The sequence below is a fragment of the Peromyscus leucopus genome, chromosome 6 (genome assembly GCF_004664715.2).
Source record: "Peromyscus leucopus breed LL Stock chromosome 6, UCI_PerLeu_2.1, whole genome shotgun sequence".
NCBI classification, from domain to species: Eukaryota; Metazoa; Chordata; class Mammalia; order Rodentia; family Cricetidae; genus Peromyscus; species Peromyscus leucopus.
The window spans coordinates 116,481,472-116,496,962 of record NC_051068.1 but is presented as its reverse complement, the minus strand read 5'-3'; the positions used below and the strand labels follow the sequence as shown (position 1 = coordinate 116,496,962).

Below are 15,491 nucleotides of genomic sequence, written 5' to 3'. Positions count from 1 at the left end.
TCCCGAGTGCTGGGATTAAAGGCGTGTGCCACCACCGCCCAGCTGAAGTTAAGTTTCATTTTAAAGTTAAGTTTAATGATGTATTAAGTCTCCTATTATTAGAAAATTGCACAAAGTTGTGGCTGTAAATATAAACTTTAGAAGGCAATTCTTGACAATATGATCGTTTAGCCAAACAACAATAGTAGGCTCCTCACGAGATCTTCACAACTGTGGGCTTTTGACCAGGTTCACAAGAGCAGACCTGAAATCCCTCCTGTGCAGCAGGCCTCAGATGCAATCATAAAGCAGCTGGTTCTCCCATAACCACCACACCATGATTGCATCAGTGGGTACAGTTTGCCGGGAGCATTCGAAGCCTGGAGCTGGTTAAGACCTTCGATTCTTCTCTCCACCAGCAATCCACAGAGCACATTCTCACACTCTGAAAGCTCGCCAGCAGTCCCTGGTCAATTTGAGATTGATTGTCCTATGTCCTGCAGTCCACATGCATCGTGTCTTCAGCTGTCAGGTCTTTCCTCTTTGTTATGGTGAGTAACGTGAGCAATAGTAATGCCCTGGGTGGTTTTGGGTGCCTTTGGGGACTCCCTGACCAAACACTCATAGAGAGGCATCCTGATCCTGGCACTGATATCTTCATTTAACAGCCTATGTCTTCTGTTTAGTTATGAACTTTAGGTAGATGAAAATGGACCGAATTTTAGGATCAAGTTTACTCATTCTTTTATATGAGTGAAGAGGTTGACAAGAGATTGCTGTAGTCTTTCTTGCTTTAGAAGTTAATATGTCTATGAATATACTAGAAAACCAGATTATGTGTTAGACTGGAAGCACCATGAAGCACAATATCAATGATTTCTGTAATGAGAACTCCTGCCGTGACACCACTGAGGCTGAACTTCTTCAGACTCGTGTTAACACAACTGTCAAACCGTGATAAGCAAAGGTTCTCTCTTTAGGGGTAAGACTTAATTATCTTTCTGAAAACAACATATGGAATATATTTAAAGCTCAAGTTTTACTTACCAAGGCACATTTCCTATGAATTTTAACTGTTTGAGAATATTTGCAAATTTTAAGAAAAGCATGTTAAAACATCTGCTTGTGTTTTGTTAATTCCTTTGATCTCAGCTGTATTTTGATTACTGATTCTATTTTCTTACAAATGAAGATTATATATATGTATATATATAATAGTATGTATTTATACATACATACATATGTATGTATGTATATTAGTTTAGGCTAGAGAACTGAAATTGTTTACTAAACATAGTAGGGGTAAGGAATTCAAAATATTGAGAAATATTTCAGAATGCTCATACAGTTTGGGAGACAAGCACTCTCCATTACCTTATACACAACTGATTTTACACGAGATCCCAAAGACAGTACAACAAAAGCAACGGATTTAAATTAAAGTGGACATTCAAGAAAGGATCACAGAGTTTGTTCTATACTTACAGGTAATCCCGGTGGGCCTATGGGTCCTGGAGCCCCAGGAGCACCTGGGTAGCCCTATGATTTAAGTGAAATATGAAAGACATAAAACCAATTGTTTTCCTTTCAGAGAAAAAAGCCAGCAAACTACAAATAGTAACAAAAACAACAGCTTGATAAGACCATCCTTTCCTACTCGCTATACTTGAAGCCTGAGAAATATTCTACAGCAGACCATAAAAGTTAAAGATGTGTTTACATAGAAGATGCACATTCGTTTATTATGTCCTTGCTTGGAAAAGAGAGTCACTAGGTGGCACTACGTGTTACAGGACCAGGAAGACGCCTTTGTTTCCTCCTTCTGTTGGTGATGGTATCTTACCTGTGACAATGCTCAGTGATGCATAGTATGAATTACAAACTTTTGAGAGAAGTTAGGGAATTCCACAACTAAGGAAGGCAGATACAATTAGGCCATCAACTTTTAGAAAGAACACATGCATTATGGTACTAGTTCTGAAGATGCCTTAGGAAGTAAAGATTCTTGAATTTGATTGATTCTATATATAGATGCTAGGTTTTCTGTGTGTCCCAACTAGAAACTGCTAAAAATAATTTTTGGCACTCTTCTGATGGTGCAGAAATTAAAAATAAAGAGTGAGAGGCAGATTGGGTTTGTAGCTAGTGTTATGTGCCACAAGACATTTTTTATATGTTTTCTGAAATGAAGTCCTAAAATAGATAATAATCATCGTTTTAACTTCATATAACACTTACAGACTATTTAATAAGCTAAAAAGACAACCCAGGTATAAAACCTTCCAGTTGTCATTATCTTGAAGATATAAGAGAATAAGATAACTTTTTGGTGCTTAAACTCTTAAGTGCTAAAAAACCAACTTCATGGCCAAAACTGGTGGAAGAGTTGTTGAGGATATGTATAATATGAACTTTATTTGCACATGAACATGAAGAATTTTAATTGAATTTTCTTTTTAATTCAGTATGGCTAATTTATAGTCATTTAATTATTCTCCCATAAGTATAAAATAATTTTATTAAGGCAGCTTATTTTTATGCTTTTTCATGGATTTGATACCATAGAACACTATTCTAGGATATAAAATGCTAAAAAGGAAACTTCATTGGAAACTTATTACAAAAATAACATTTTCACTTGAATTCCAGTCAAGGTGGGTCTACTCCTAGAAGTCCTTGACCTATGTGCATTGGAAACAAAGTTTTTAGATCACTGAACTCTTACCATGACACCCTTTTCCCCCTGGGGACCAAGTGGGCCTGGACTTCCACGCTCTCCCTTTTAAAACAATAAAGAAGAAACACTGAGTAATGTTAATGATGATTGATTTGAAGCTAGAAAGAGAAACCACCAGAGCCATAATTTGCATTTTTAAACTTACAGCTACAAATCTTCTAATATAATAGCTCTCTTGTTTGCAATCTTATTAAAATGAAAATAGAAATTATAGATAAACAAGATCTCCTAAGAAGCATGTAGCTTCCTAAAGTTTTATAAATGAAAATTCTTTTGATTTTTATAGGAGACTATAGAGCATGAAACTCCTGAAAACATCAAGCATATTGAAATATGAGCTTTTTCTCTAGAACAATTTACGAATTATTTCCGTGGTCTGTGGATCTCAGTGAAGAGCTGTTGAGAGAAACCATGTAATGGTGATCCTTTCAAGCCTGGCTTATTTCTCTTAACACGATGATCTCCATTCCCAGTGACTTGCGAATGATATAATTTCATTCTTTTTTATGTCTATTTGGGGTTCTAAATGTCTCTTGGATGCACACATATTCCCCTATATTCAGAATACTTTTCTGCACAGTTTGAGCAAGTAGATTTCTTGTGCTTGTAGTTCACAGTTCAGTTCCTTAACTACATTGAGCATTTTTAGTTTCCATTTCACGAAAGTTCTTGAAAATCATGGTCATTCATGGTCATGATTGCTTTTCTTTGCTGTGTCTGAGTTCAGTCATTCCTTATTCATACCTTCAATCTGTGAAAGCTTTTTTCTGCTTATTTTAATTTAATGGTTATGTATTTTATAGTTTAAAATTTTGATTTATGGTGCTCTTCATTTCCAAAATTCCTATATTTCCCCCACCCCAGAATGTATTTATTTATTAAATTTTTCCTCCTTGTTATTAAACTTCTGCTCTGATCTTGAATTGACTTTCTTCCCCCTTTTGTCTGTTTGTTTGACTCTCCTTTGAGGTCACTGGTCACTTTTAAAAGTAAACAACTTTTGAATGCTTTGCGTAGCATTTCAGCCACTTCATTGTTTTTGGGATTCAGTTTCTGAGGAGTTGTTAACTTTTGTGAGAGTCGTATTGCCAAGTCTACCCATTTTATTGTGTTTCCATGTAAATATTTTTGCCTGTTTTGGGATATCCCTTAGGTCTTATGTTAAAGTCTTCTTAGTGGGGGATTTTATCTTGAGCTTTCAATCTCCACCAGAGGAGAGGAAGCAGATCACAACAGAATAACTCAAAAACAAACCAGATATTTAAATGCATCAAAAAAGAACCAACTAGAAATAGCAGCTGTATTTCCTTAAGGAAAGAAAAGAAAAGAGCTAAGATACTTACAGAATAAGGCAAGAATTGAAAAGCTTTTCAAGATGAGATTATTAATGATTAAGTAATAAAATGAAGGTGAGCAGTGAGAAAAAAACAGAATAAGCAACAAAGGAAAAAGAGAAAATGCATGTGTTGACAGCAGAAGAAAAAGTATTAATGGTAAACAAAGTAAGAGGGCGAAACCAAATACTCAGAGAGAAAACAAAACCAATCAGTATTTCTTCCTTGCTGAGGAGGCAGAGGATAAAGATGTTCTGCTCTCTTCTAGAATCATCCTTTTGCAGTTTACTTGGGAACAGGAGGGTATTGCGTAGTGTTCTTTCTATAGTTCAAACAGATGAGCTACAGCAGCTCAAACAAGGCTATTTGCAGGCTGAGCCCCATCAGACTTTTTCACTTGTTTTGATGGCTACTGTGACCATGGTTAGGTTGAATTATTGCCAGCATATAGGCTCAGTAATATAGGAAAGTAGGACCCTCCTTCAAGTTGGGAGCCATTTGAGCCTGTGGGCCTGGTTGGATGGTCCCTTGTGCCAAACACCTGCTATTCGTCACAAGTATGGGAAATGTCCAAGCAGCTTCTATGCTTTAACCAAATGTTTCTTGGACTCTGATACTTTGTTGGAGATGTGTGGACACACTAGAGGATGCTTAGCCCATCCTCTAGTCTCCTACCAGGATGATGCTTCTAATCAATCAACATAAAATGCCATATGGAAGATTGAAGATAGCCAAGAGTTCTTAATATAAAGCAAGATAACAATAGGAATTACCTTTTCACCAATGCTTCCAGCTGTCCCTACTTCTCCAGGTAAACCAACAGGTCCCTTGTTAAAAAAAAAATAACAGAAAGTATGTATACATTACATTGATATTGTAGCATCCTGGTTTTAAACTGCCTATAATTACTCTCTCTATCTACTTCATCTAAATTTCTTTTGGGGAGGAATTCTTGCAGAATTGGTATATACCCTATGATATCACATAGAATAAGTGATCAATCAGTTAGAAATACCTAAGTGAAAATTTAATGCATAACAGACGCTTCATTGGGAGACAATGTAGTCTCTGTCCTTATGAAACTAATAATCAACAGGTTGTTATAAATATATCTGCAAGTTTTGTATCTGCTTGGTGTGGTTATATTATCATAAAATCTTTTTTTTTTTTTTTTTTTTTCAAGACAGGGTTTCTCTGTGTAGCTTTTGCGCCTTTCCTGGAACTCATTTTGTAGATCAGGCTGGCCTCGAACTCACAGAGATTCTCCTGGTTCTGCCTCCAGAGTGCTGGGATTAAAGGCGTGCGCCACCACTGCCCGGCCTCATAAAATCATTTTTGTGACTACCTTCTTTGAAAGTACCTTAATACCCATTCATGTTCATTTGTCCAATTATACAGGGATTTGATGTCTATTCTGAGCGGCACTAGTTGCTGAGGTAAGACAGATTCAGGCCCTGCCTTTATGTCATAGTTTCAGCTATCAGTTTGACACAATCCACAGTCACTCAGACAGAGAGAACCTCAACTGAAGAATTATCTACACCAGCGTGGCCTCTGGGCATGTCTGTGGGGGTATTTTCTTGATTGTTAATTGATGTAGTGGGAGGGGTGGGCCTGGGTTGCATAAGAATGTGATCTGAGCAAGCCCGAAAAACCAAGCCAGCAAGCAAACGTTCCTCCGTGGTTACTGCTTCAAGCTCCTGCCTTGGCGTCCTTTGCTGATGGGACCCAACCTGTATATTAAATAAGCTCTATCCTTCCAAATTGCTTTTGGTCATGGTGCTTAGTACAGTAACAGAAATCAAACTAGGAACATTTGATGAATCAAAACATCTTGTAACACAGAAGGAAAACCATTAACAACTGTAAGTTATAAGCTCATAAAGGAAATAATTATAATGCTGGAGAATGAAAGAGAAGGCATTTCAGCAAGGAGAGTCTGGAAAAGGATGAAGCCAGACATTTAATCTGTAGCTTGAGTAGGAAGGGGTAATCCAGCAACACGAAGAAGGGAGGCAGGGATTGCAGGCTAGGATCCAGGCTGAGTAAGGAATAAAGTTGTGAGGACAAATGGAAGAAGGCCACCAGCAGTGTTGTTTTGAATGAACATGACTTGCGTTCTCTCTGTGTCTGTATTTGCACATATTTATTATTCCTTCTTTAATGAAAATAGGGAGAAAAAAGAGCAACATAGAGTAAGCACACGAACATATCCCCGTTCTTTCTTAAACTGCAAGGAAGTAGTAACTTTCTACCTTTACTTAAGGACAGACGAAAATGTTCAGTAGCTACCAAGTATAGATCCTGCTTAGATAGCATTTTATATAATACATATTTACAAGTACAAAGCAGTGAACCATGACCAGTGGGTGACTGAACAGAAACTATCTTAGTATGGTTTTATCCAGGCAGGTCCATAGTCCTATCAGTTTCAGTATCGATTGGCTGGCTGTTACATGATCCTGAAAACAATAACATGTATTAGGCATTTGTGCATGTGAGCATAATTTTGTCATCACAGCCACTGACTTTGGTAGTATTAATGGGATTCTCCTTTGACAGATGCAGTAGATAAGCTAAGCAGAGGAGTTTAAACAGTATGGGTAAGCTTAGGTGAACACCAAGTGCTTAAAATATGACTATTCCAATAGTGTATACTGCATTTTATTTTGAAAATTTTATTTTTATGTTCTTTAACATGTGATTTTTTTTGTCTTTTCTATTTGGATCTTTAATCTGTCTGGAGTCTCATTGTCACAAGACTTAAGATGTGGTGGGGACTGTGCTTATGTCCATGTAGTGACTCAGTTCTCACACAACTTATATGTATATACATATGCACCTTATATACATATATAAATATATAAAATGCCGTTGTCCTCTATTGATTTGTGGTACCATGCTTAGGCATAGCTTATTTCTCATGTTTCTATTCTATTCCATTGCTATTTTTTCTGTTTTTCCCCTTTTATAAATTTCTCTCACTCATTTTTTTTCAAATGCTTATCTGTGTTTGTCTGTCCTCACAACATGAGTAAGCTCAGAGAGGTTTAAGTCAGTCCTAACATCTGAAACACACAGGCTTTAAATCCATTTGCTATTTAAGTGTGTATTACTATCTAATAGGAAACCACCCACACATTTGGCAATATAGGTGAATCTATTTTGATTTGAAACCTATCAAGTTTCATTAAATTTAACATGCCATTGATGCACTTATATTTTATACTTCTAAAAGGAAAAAATTCCAATAAGCAAATGCAATTTGTCAGTGAATTTAAGAAATATCCCATTTTCAAATGTTAATATGTGAAAAAAAAGCATGCTAGGTTGTATTAATCAACACTGCTTATTTCTGTAGCACAATCACACATCCCTGTGCTGTCTCTGTTGGTCTTGTTGTGGATCTTACAGTGCTTCAGCATGGGAAGAACATTACCGTCCATCCTCCAGATACTAGGCTCCTCTATGTAGCTTATTTAGAACACAGAGAAGAGGTGAAGACATGACATTTGTCAAACTGCTTTTTAGAGGCCACAAACTAACCATGATTCAAAGAGACTCTTTGTGAGCCTGGGCCCCAGAATCCAGATGGCTTGGAATTGACACAGGCAGCTCCAGTGGTTAGGGAGTGAGTGAGAAAGCGACCTTTGCTATTGCTGGCCACTGATATTCTGAAGCTGTGTTGTAGTGCAGCATAATTGAGCTACTCTGACAAAGTCGGTGAGATACAGTGCTTGTTTACCTGAGGAGCAAGTAGATAACCCCACTGCTTTCCAGTGCCTGTGAAGACTGTCCCAGGGGAGTGGGGAACTACTTCAGTTAAAAAGCCTGACTGTCTTAATCACTAGAAACATAAGCAACAAAAACTCTTCATCACCTTACAACACTCCATTTTGTGTTTATTTTGATCCAGTGGCTAATATTTTCCCCCAAATACAATGAATTAAAGTATGCATTGACATAAAATTGGAAAACTTGAATCTAGCTTGGATTGTTTATGTAAAAAACTGTTTTTCAGAAATGGTTGTAATTACCAGACGAATGCAGCATACACACTACTAACAAGAGAATTACCATCCACAGTACCAATAAAATGAACAAGAAGAGGATCGTAATGAAGAGCATTTGGAGGCGAGAAGAGAAAACAAAATAGAGACTTATAATGGAGGAGAGCTGGGAACACACAAAGAAAACCAAGGAGCAAAGTTTCAAGGGAAGAAAAGACATCATTGTTAAGGAAGAACTTTGAGAGAGCGATGAGATTTGGCAGTGCAGGGTCAATGATAACCTCTAAGAATGACTTCGGTAGCGCCTGCATATTTAGACATGACTGTTAAAGGGTTAATAGTGCCTCTATGAAGGAAGCATAGCGAACAGCTTGTATAGCCAACACTCTTAAGAAATTTGGCAGGAGAAAGGAGACAGAATTGCTATTGGAGACCATGGTTTGCAAAATTATTCTATTGAGAACAGGAGTTCTGCTCTGCCAGCCAAGTAAAAGAAAGTTCATCTACAAGAGAAGTACATTGTTGAACAAAAAGCAATTATATTTATGATATATTTTCCCTCTGTTTCACAGAATGATTATTTTTAAAAACAACCTGATATGGGAGCCTAATCCATCATAAGTGGTTGGGACCAATACATTTGTAATAGTAAGGCAATGCTGGCAGGTTTAATCTTGCCCCATGGGCTATCTCCTAGCCAGCTCCCCATCTTTAGCCAGCCTCCTTGCACTGGAAATTCTTAGCAAGCCATAAAACTCATGCTGGGAAGTATGTATCAGACTCCTATATGCATCTCTTCATATTATTACTGTTATTATTATTATTACAAACACTTTCCAAAAGGAAGATCACAGTGCCCTGACTTGTTTTCATATTCATCTATGAAATAGGCACCTCTATACAAGTGAGATCTAGGACAAGATACAACTCAGAACCAGGAACAAATATACTTTCAATTTTCAAATGCTCAAAGGCTAATTGGGTATATGTGGCCATAGTTGCAACTCATTTAAATTGATGACTAATAAATAAATAGAAAATGAAAGATTCTTTGGTTTGTTCCTTTCTGTTCATTCTTTTTCATCAAAAAAAAGATTCTGGGAAAACTGGATGTCCACAAACAGAATGGTGAAAATAGATCCCTGTCTCACATTCTGTACAAAATTCATCACCAAATGGATTAAAGGAAGTCCTCCATGTGAGACCTGAAACTTGTAAACAGTTACAGGAAAAAGTAGGGGAAACACTTCAGGGAACAGGCACAGACAAAGACCTGAACAGGACCTAGGTATTCAGGAGATAATTGAGCCACTGACAAATGGAAACTCATGAAACTAAATGTTTCTGCACAGCAAGGCAGATGGCTAACCAAGCGAAGATTCAGCTTCCAGAAAGAGAGAAAATATTTATGAGGGATGTGCTCCATCTTTACAGCTTTCATATTGTTGACTTAGTTCCTACATCACATAATCTCCCTAAACAAAGTGGCTTAAAATAAGAAATTATAGGATGGTTATGACTTCCATCAGCAGCTCTGGCTCAGAACTCTGATGTAATTGCGGTCAGAATGAGACTAGTGAATTTATACTTCTTATAAATCACACACTGTCATGTCAGCTATTGTCACATTCATTAACAGTATGTAAGTCCACCCTACATTCTTATTCTCTCTCCCTCCCTCTCTGTCTCTCTCTCTCTCTTCCTCTCTCTCATTCTCTCTTACATGTCCTTGTGCATACATGCATAGATGCCAAGGAAATGGTCTACTTCTGTTCATGTCTGTTTTATTTCTTTAAGACAGGTTCACTCACTGAGGCTCAGCTGGCCGGCCGGTAAGCTCCCAACACTGCTGTCTCTGCTCTCCAATGACACAGGCATGCATAGCCATGTTCAGGTTTTTATTTTCACCTGGGTGCCAGGGATTTGACTTCTGCTTTCACAGCAAGTACCCCTCCTCACAAATCCCTGTCCCCTGCCTCAAGGCCATCCTCCAGCCCCAAAGAAGGAAATTAGAGTCCTCTTCTCTGATGGAAAAACCACAAAGGATTTATAATATATTTTTAATCAGTCATTATGACTAAATTCTATTGTTGGCTAGCTCTGATATTGTATTAAAACTTTCATTCTTACTAATTATTTACTTTCTGTAGTTTTTTTAACTTGCATACTTCTCTAGGAACCTCTAAATAATTGTCAAAAGGATGTACACATTTCTATGTATGAGATGTGTAAAATTTCAGTAATTAAAAGTACCATACTAATTAATTTAGAATTAATGAACACCAAGGTCATGCAGATAACAGAAACTGCCGAGAAATAAAATGGTAGGGAATTCCAGCAAAATCAGGAGTGAGAACACATGATGTTTGCCTGTCTTTGACATTTTCCCTGGAACACGGCCATGCCCACTTACTTATCAACCCTCCATGCTGCTTTTTCATGATGTAAGTAGATCTAGTGTAAAACAGACCAGATGGCTTAAATTCATTCTGTTGTGTATTTACTGGAATACGAAACAGTTGTGGAAGCCATCTTCTTCACCTTTAGGAATTACCAACAGCATATGCCTATTGGCAAAGAATGCTCCTCAGTTCTTTTGTAAGCACTGATTCTACATCTACCACACAGTGAGGAGCATGGTAGCTTCTTCAGCTAGAACACACTCTGTTTAGGAGCTAAAGATTCATGATAATTGAAAACATTTCACTTTTTGCAAAATGGGGTATGTAATGTTCTATTTAAAGATTTTGTTAACTGAAGCCAAAATGTGGAAGGCCAAAAAGCCTGATGTGGAATAAATCAACTTTTAGAATCAAGAAGAAATATTATTTTTCCTCCCAAAGTCAGTAAAAACTTTAAAATGTTCTATGTCTATTTTTTTTAGTAACCACATCCTACTGATTCAGTCTAAGAGAAATATAACATCAGAATATTTCCTAGTTGAAAGAGGTGCTATACAACATTTATATAGAAAGTTCCTATACTTAACAATTATACTTAACAACTTCAAAAGTCACTGTGTCTTAGAGAGTGGATTAAATGCCTCATAGGAGTTCAAATCTTCAACATGTAAAGAACTGTGACACAGGATGAAGGATTACAGCCCTTAGAGCTTTTGAAATTTACTCCAAAATACAGTTAATAAAGCAAATTCCCTAGAATTTTGTTCTATTGTATCTTAGATAACTATTAGCTTTAATATTTGTGTCAGTGTTTTTATTTTCTTTTCAAACCTACACCCTGACCATCGTAAACTCTACTGAATTGAAGAAAATCACTGTTACTTGACCATTTTTTACTTTTAAAATGACAGCTTTGTCTATCAATCTAGTGTGGACTTTGGATGATGGGAGAAGCAAAAGGTTCAGTCACACCAGAAAAATAAATCCCCTTTCAAGCACTAAATGGGATGTGTGTTCTCACAGGAGCTATTTCTCTGCATCAAATCTTCACCCTTCACACCATTGTCTAAGGAGATGGCCACATAATCTGTGGTTGATTTAGACAGAATGGAAGGGGATGGGTAAGAAAGAATATGTCATTTGGCTGAGTATCAAAGCAGAATTCCTATTTTCTTTGGCTTTTATTTTTATGTATATGTATATATGGAGATACTTATGCCCATGTACACATAGAGGCCAGAGGTTGAAGTTTGGTGTCTTCCTTTCTCCAGCTCCACCTTTGCTTGAGACAGGGTCTCTCACTGGTAGTCATTGATTGGCTAAACTGGCTGGTCAACAAGAGCTAAGGCTAAAGACATCCATTGCTGTACCCGGTCCTTTTCAACATGAGTGTTGGAGATTCAAACACATGTCCATATGCTTGTGGGACAAGCACTTTACCAATTACTCTATCTCCCCAGCACCTGAATTCCTCATTTGTTTGTTTGTTTACTTTTATGTGTACGGGTGTTTTCCTGAATGTATACCTATGCACCATATACATTCCCTGTGCCTGCAGAGGCCAGAAAAGGGTGTCAGATTTCCTGGAACTGTGAGTGATAGACAGCTGTATGCCATCATGTCTATGCTGGGAATCAATCCTGGTCCTCTAGAACAGCCAGTTCTGTTAACTGCTGAGTCATCTTTCCAGCCACAAGAATTCCTTTTAAAAATATAATGAATATGAAACACCAGTGAGGGATTCTGGGAGGAATACTCAGTGTACAGATGAAAATGTGGGTCTAGGGTCAAGAAATTCACTGACCATCAGGAAGAAGTGGTAACTAAGATATGGAGTACAGAAGAGTTACCCTAGAGAGCATGCATGTGGAGAGAGGAAAAGACACAGAAAATCTACAGATTTAATTATGCATAGAAAGTAAACTGACAAAGGGTGAATAATGTCTATGGTTTTTGTTTTCAACAGTTTTCCCTCAGACTTTTTATTTTAGGGTAATTTTAAGGCTTATACCTGAAGCCTTTCTGATTATTTGTTAATTATTGGTTTCTAAATAACCAATCTTTTGATAATTCATTCATATTTTCAAATGAAATCTACAAACTCAGAAATTATTCTGTTGACAGTGTGACTTGGAACAGACAACTTTTTTTGTTTGAATAGATTCATAATATGCTGGTATCCTCAGTGAACCACTTCCATCAGCTAAAACCTACCTTCTAAAGGCTGCACAGCCTTCAAGACAACACCGAGCACTTGACGACCAAGTGTTCAAACTCACGAACATTTGATGTTTTGATGTTTCTGAGCACTGAAGATACACTATCTCTAAACACTGCTTAACAGCCAAAGAAAAATAATTCTGTGGAAATCCTAAATTCATTAATATTTTATAAAAATATTGTAAAAGATTGTTTTGTGTAAACACATATTTGAAAGCATAGTATTATACATCACACTAAAGAGTATATACTGTTTGTACAGTTAAATTTAGGCTATAGACAGATCTTTCATAATTTTACAGGGTCCCAAGGGATTGGACAGGTCTGTGTGGGGTCATAGAGTTTCTACTCCAGGCTATGTGGATACATAAGGTTCCCCACAAAGTGTCACTCAGTAGTCCTCCAAATAGCCAAGTAGAAATGTCAGCCCTGCCATTTCCCCACTGACTCTCCGATTCTTATTCTCTAGGATCGAATGTGCAGTCATTAAAAAAAAAAAATCCCAGAATGAAGCTTTACCCCAGGCAGCTCTGGCAATGATCAGGAGGCTATGCCTGGAATGTTCTATGAGCAGATGTGTCAGTCACACTCATGTTATGGGAAACATGAGAAAGGAAAGGTCACTCATGCTGCACTGAATTTGCCTGGCAGCGTGGCTGATGATGGGTCTCTTGATAATAAATCAAGGGTGATAATGTGAATATTGACAGAACAGCCGCCTATCTTTATTGAACTTAAGCTATTTTTTTTTAAAGTAAGTTGGATGAGAAATAAAAGGAATTCTCCTGCAGTGACACTTGTGTTGCAATAACATCTACACTGTGCAGTCTCCCTGAGACTAATAACTAGCAGGCCCATTCACACAGAGGGGCGTGCATGTAAAGCACAGAGCATTTTTTTCATATATGAAGAAGAAAATTAATTCTGTCTGTCTTTTCAGGCTATCCTTATAGGAAATGTGATTTTTGTGAGTTCTATACAAAGACAAAACTAGAGTGAGACAAATCTGATGTCTCTGGATTCCCCTCATTCCCACAAACCCCAAATCACTTTGGCTAATAATGTGGGAAATGATAACATGTCACCTACTAATACAATGACTTGAGTTCCAGCTTAATGCTTAAATTCTGAAGAAAGTCACTGAACCGGTTTTGACCTTACCTTCCTACTCTGAAAAATCACGTGGGCAAGACTCTTTCTTTTATACCATCCACCTTTAAAATCTGATTCAACCACAAAGAAGAGCAATATCATGCAGGTACTTAAGCATTAAAAATCTTTTTCAACACCCCAGAAAAAGATGCACATTTTCAAAAGAAATAGAATTTAAATTTTTTTTCTAGTAAGGAGTTTTATCCAGCGTTCTGGATGCACAGGATCATCCAGAACCAATTTACTGATTATCTCTACAGCAGACAGTGGTGACCTTGAGATCCCTTTCTGCTGAATGCCTAAGTTGGCATCCTAATCTTGTATGAGGTCTTTGAAGTGGGTTCAGTGTCCTGTTTAGTTTGATCTCTTTCTTGCATATGCAAATGATCATAAATATTTGTAGAAGGAAGGCACCTTATAAACCGGATACTGGTTTCTCAATTAAAATACTGAAGCTATGGAAATCCCCACAGTGTATTTACACAAACAAATCTGTGCCCTTCCTTGTTTGCCTTAAGTTTCAGAAAAATAAGAATGGAAAAGTAGAAGATGCAGAGGGATAAAGTTGTCCTTAAGAGACTCTCTTTCTCCACTCAGCATTGACAGGTCTTTCTTCAGTTTTCTCATACCTGTACTGTGGACTTTTGCAATCACACTTGACTGGTCTTGTGACACCTTCAGAGCCCACGAAGTGTGGTAGTGTGGTAGCTTGATGTAATTGGCTCCCATAATCTCATAGGGAGCGGCACTGTAAGGAGATGTGGCCTTGGAGTAGGTGTGGCCTTGTTGGAGGAAGTGTGTCCTTGTTGGAGGAACTCTGATCTCCTTCTCTACCTCTATGCTGCCGTGTGCTACCATGATAATAATGGACTAAACCTCTGAACTATAAGTGATTCAACCCCAATTGAATGTTTTCCTTTGTAAGAGTTGCTGTGGTCACGGTGTTCCTTCACAGCAACAGAAACCCTAAGATAGGTTGGATAATGTCTTTAAGATACAATGCAGGGATAGCTAGAAAGGTCCCTTGAAAAGTGAAGATCTTATGCTAGTGAAAAAAATAGAAGAGCCATTTCATAAGCAAAACTGAACCCAAATGCAAAATATCTCAACTCAATGGGAAATATTACACTCAAAGGAAGCATTTCATAGCTTTTAGAAATAGTTCTTGGTAATAATCTCAAGTGTTTGTTAGAGGGGAAATGATAAGTTTTTGTGGCATCCTTTGGACTTACATGTGGTCCATATATAAATGCAAATAAATTCATTATGTTTGATATCAGGACAAAAATAAATCAATGAATGGCAGCCATACCACCTGCCTGTTAACTTGAATCTGTTTTTGGATTTGAAGTTACGATTCAGAGAAATCACATTTGTGTTTATTGCTCTTTTTGTTACTGGCAAAAGACAAATGAAGCAGGGTGTACATAAGGCAGACGCAATAAAAGCTGGTGCGTCCTAGATAGCGTGAAACATTTTAGAGCAGGAAAAGACACACTACAGCCTGCAGCCCATTCCTGCCAGCTGTCTGTTTTTATAAATAAAGTTTCACTGGAAACAGAGCCAGGCTCGTCCATCCATTGTTTTCTGTGGCTAGGTTCACACTATAGCACCACAGCTAAGGGAGTGTGACAGAGCCCGTATGGTTGGGAATTTC

General features: G+C 37.5%; 1 protein-coding gene and 1 long non-coding RNA gene across 2 annotated transcripts in view; one reads left to right on the top strand and one right to left on the bottom strand.

The window, feature by feature from the left end:
* Positions 1 to 15,491, bottom strand: part of Col24a1 (collagen type XXIV alpha 1 chain) — a 269,283-nt gene that overhangs the window by 116,791 nt on the left and 137,001 nt on the right. Inside the window, 3 exon segments of the mRNA XM_037207167.1 lie at positions 1,465 to 1,518; positions 2,705 to 2,758; positions 4,824 to 4,877. Of these exon segments, the coding sequence (XP_037063062.1) occupies positions 1,465 to 1,518; positions 2,705 to 2,758; positions 4,824 to 4,877 (162 nt within the window).
* Positions 23 to 9,105, top strand: LOC119088233. Its single transcript, XR_005091861.1, has 2 exons — positions 23 to 530; positions 8,072 to 9,105. It is a non-coding gene; the product is annotated as an uncharacterized LOC119088233 (long non-coding RNA).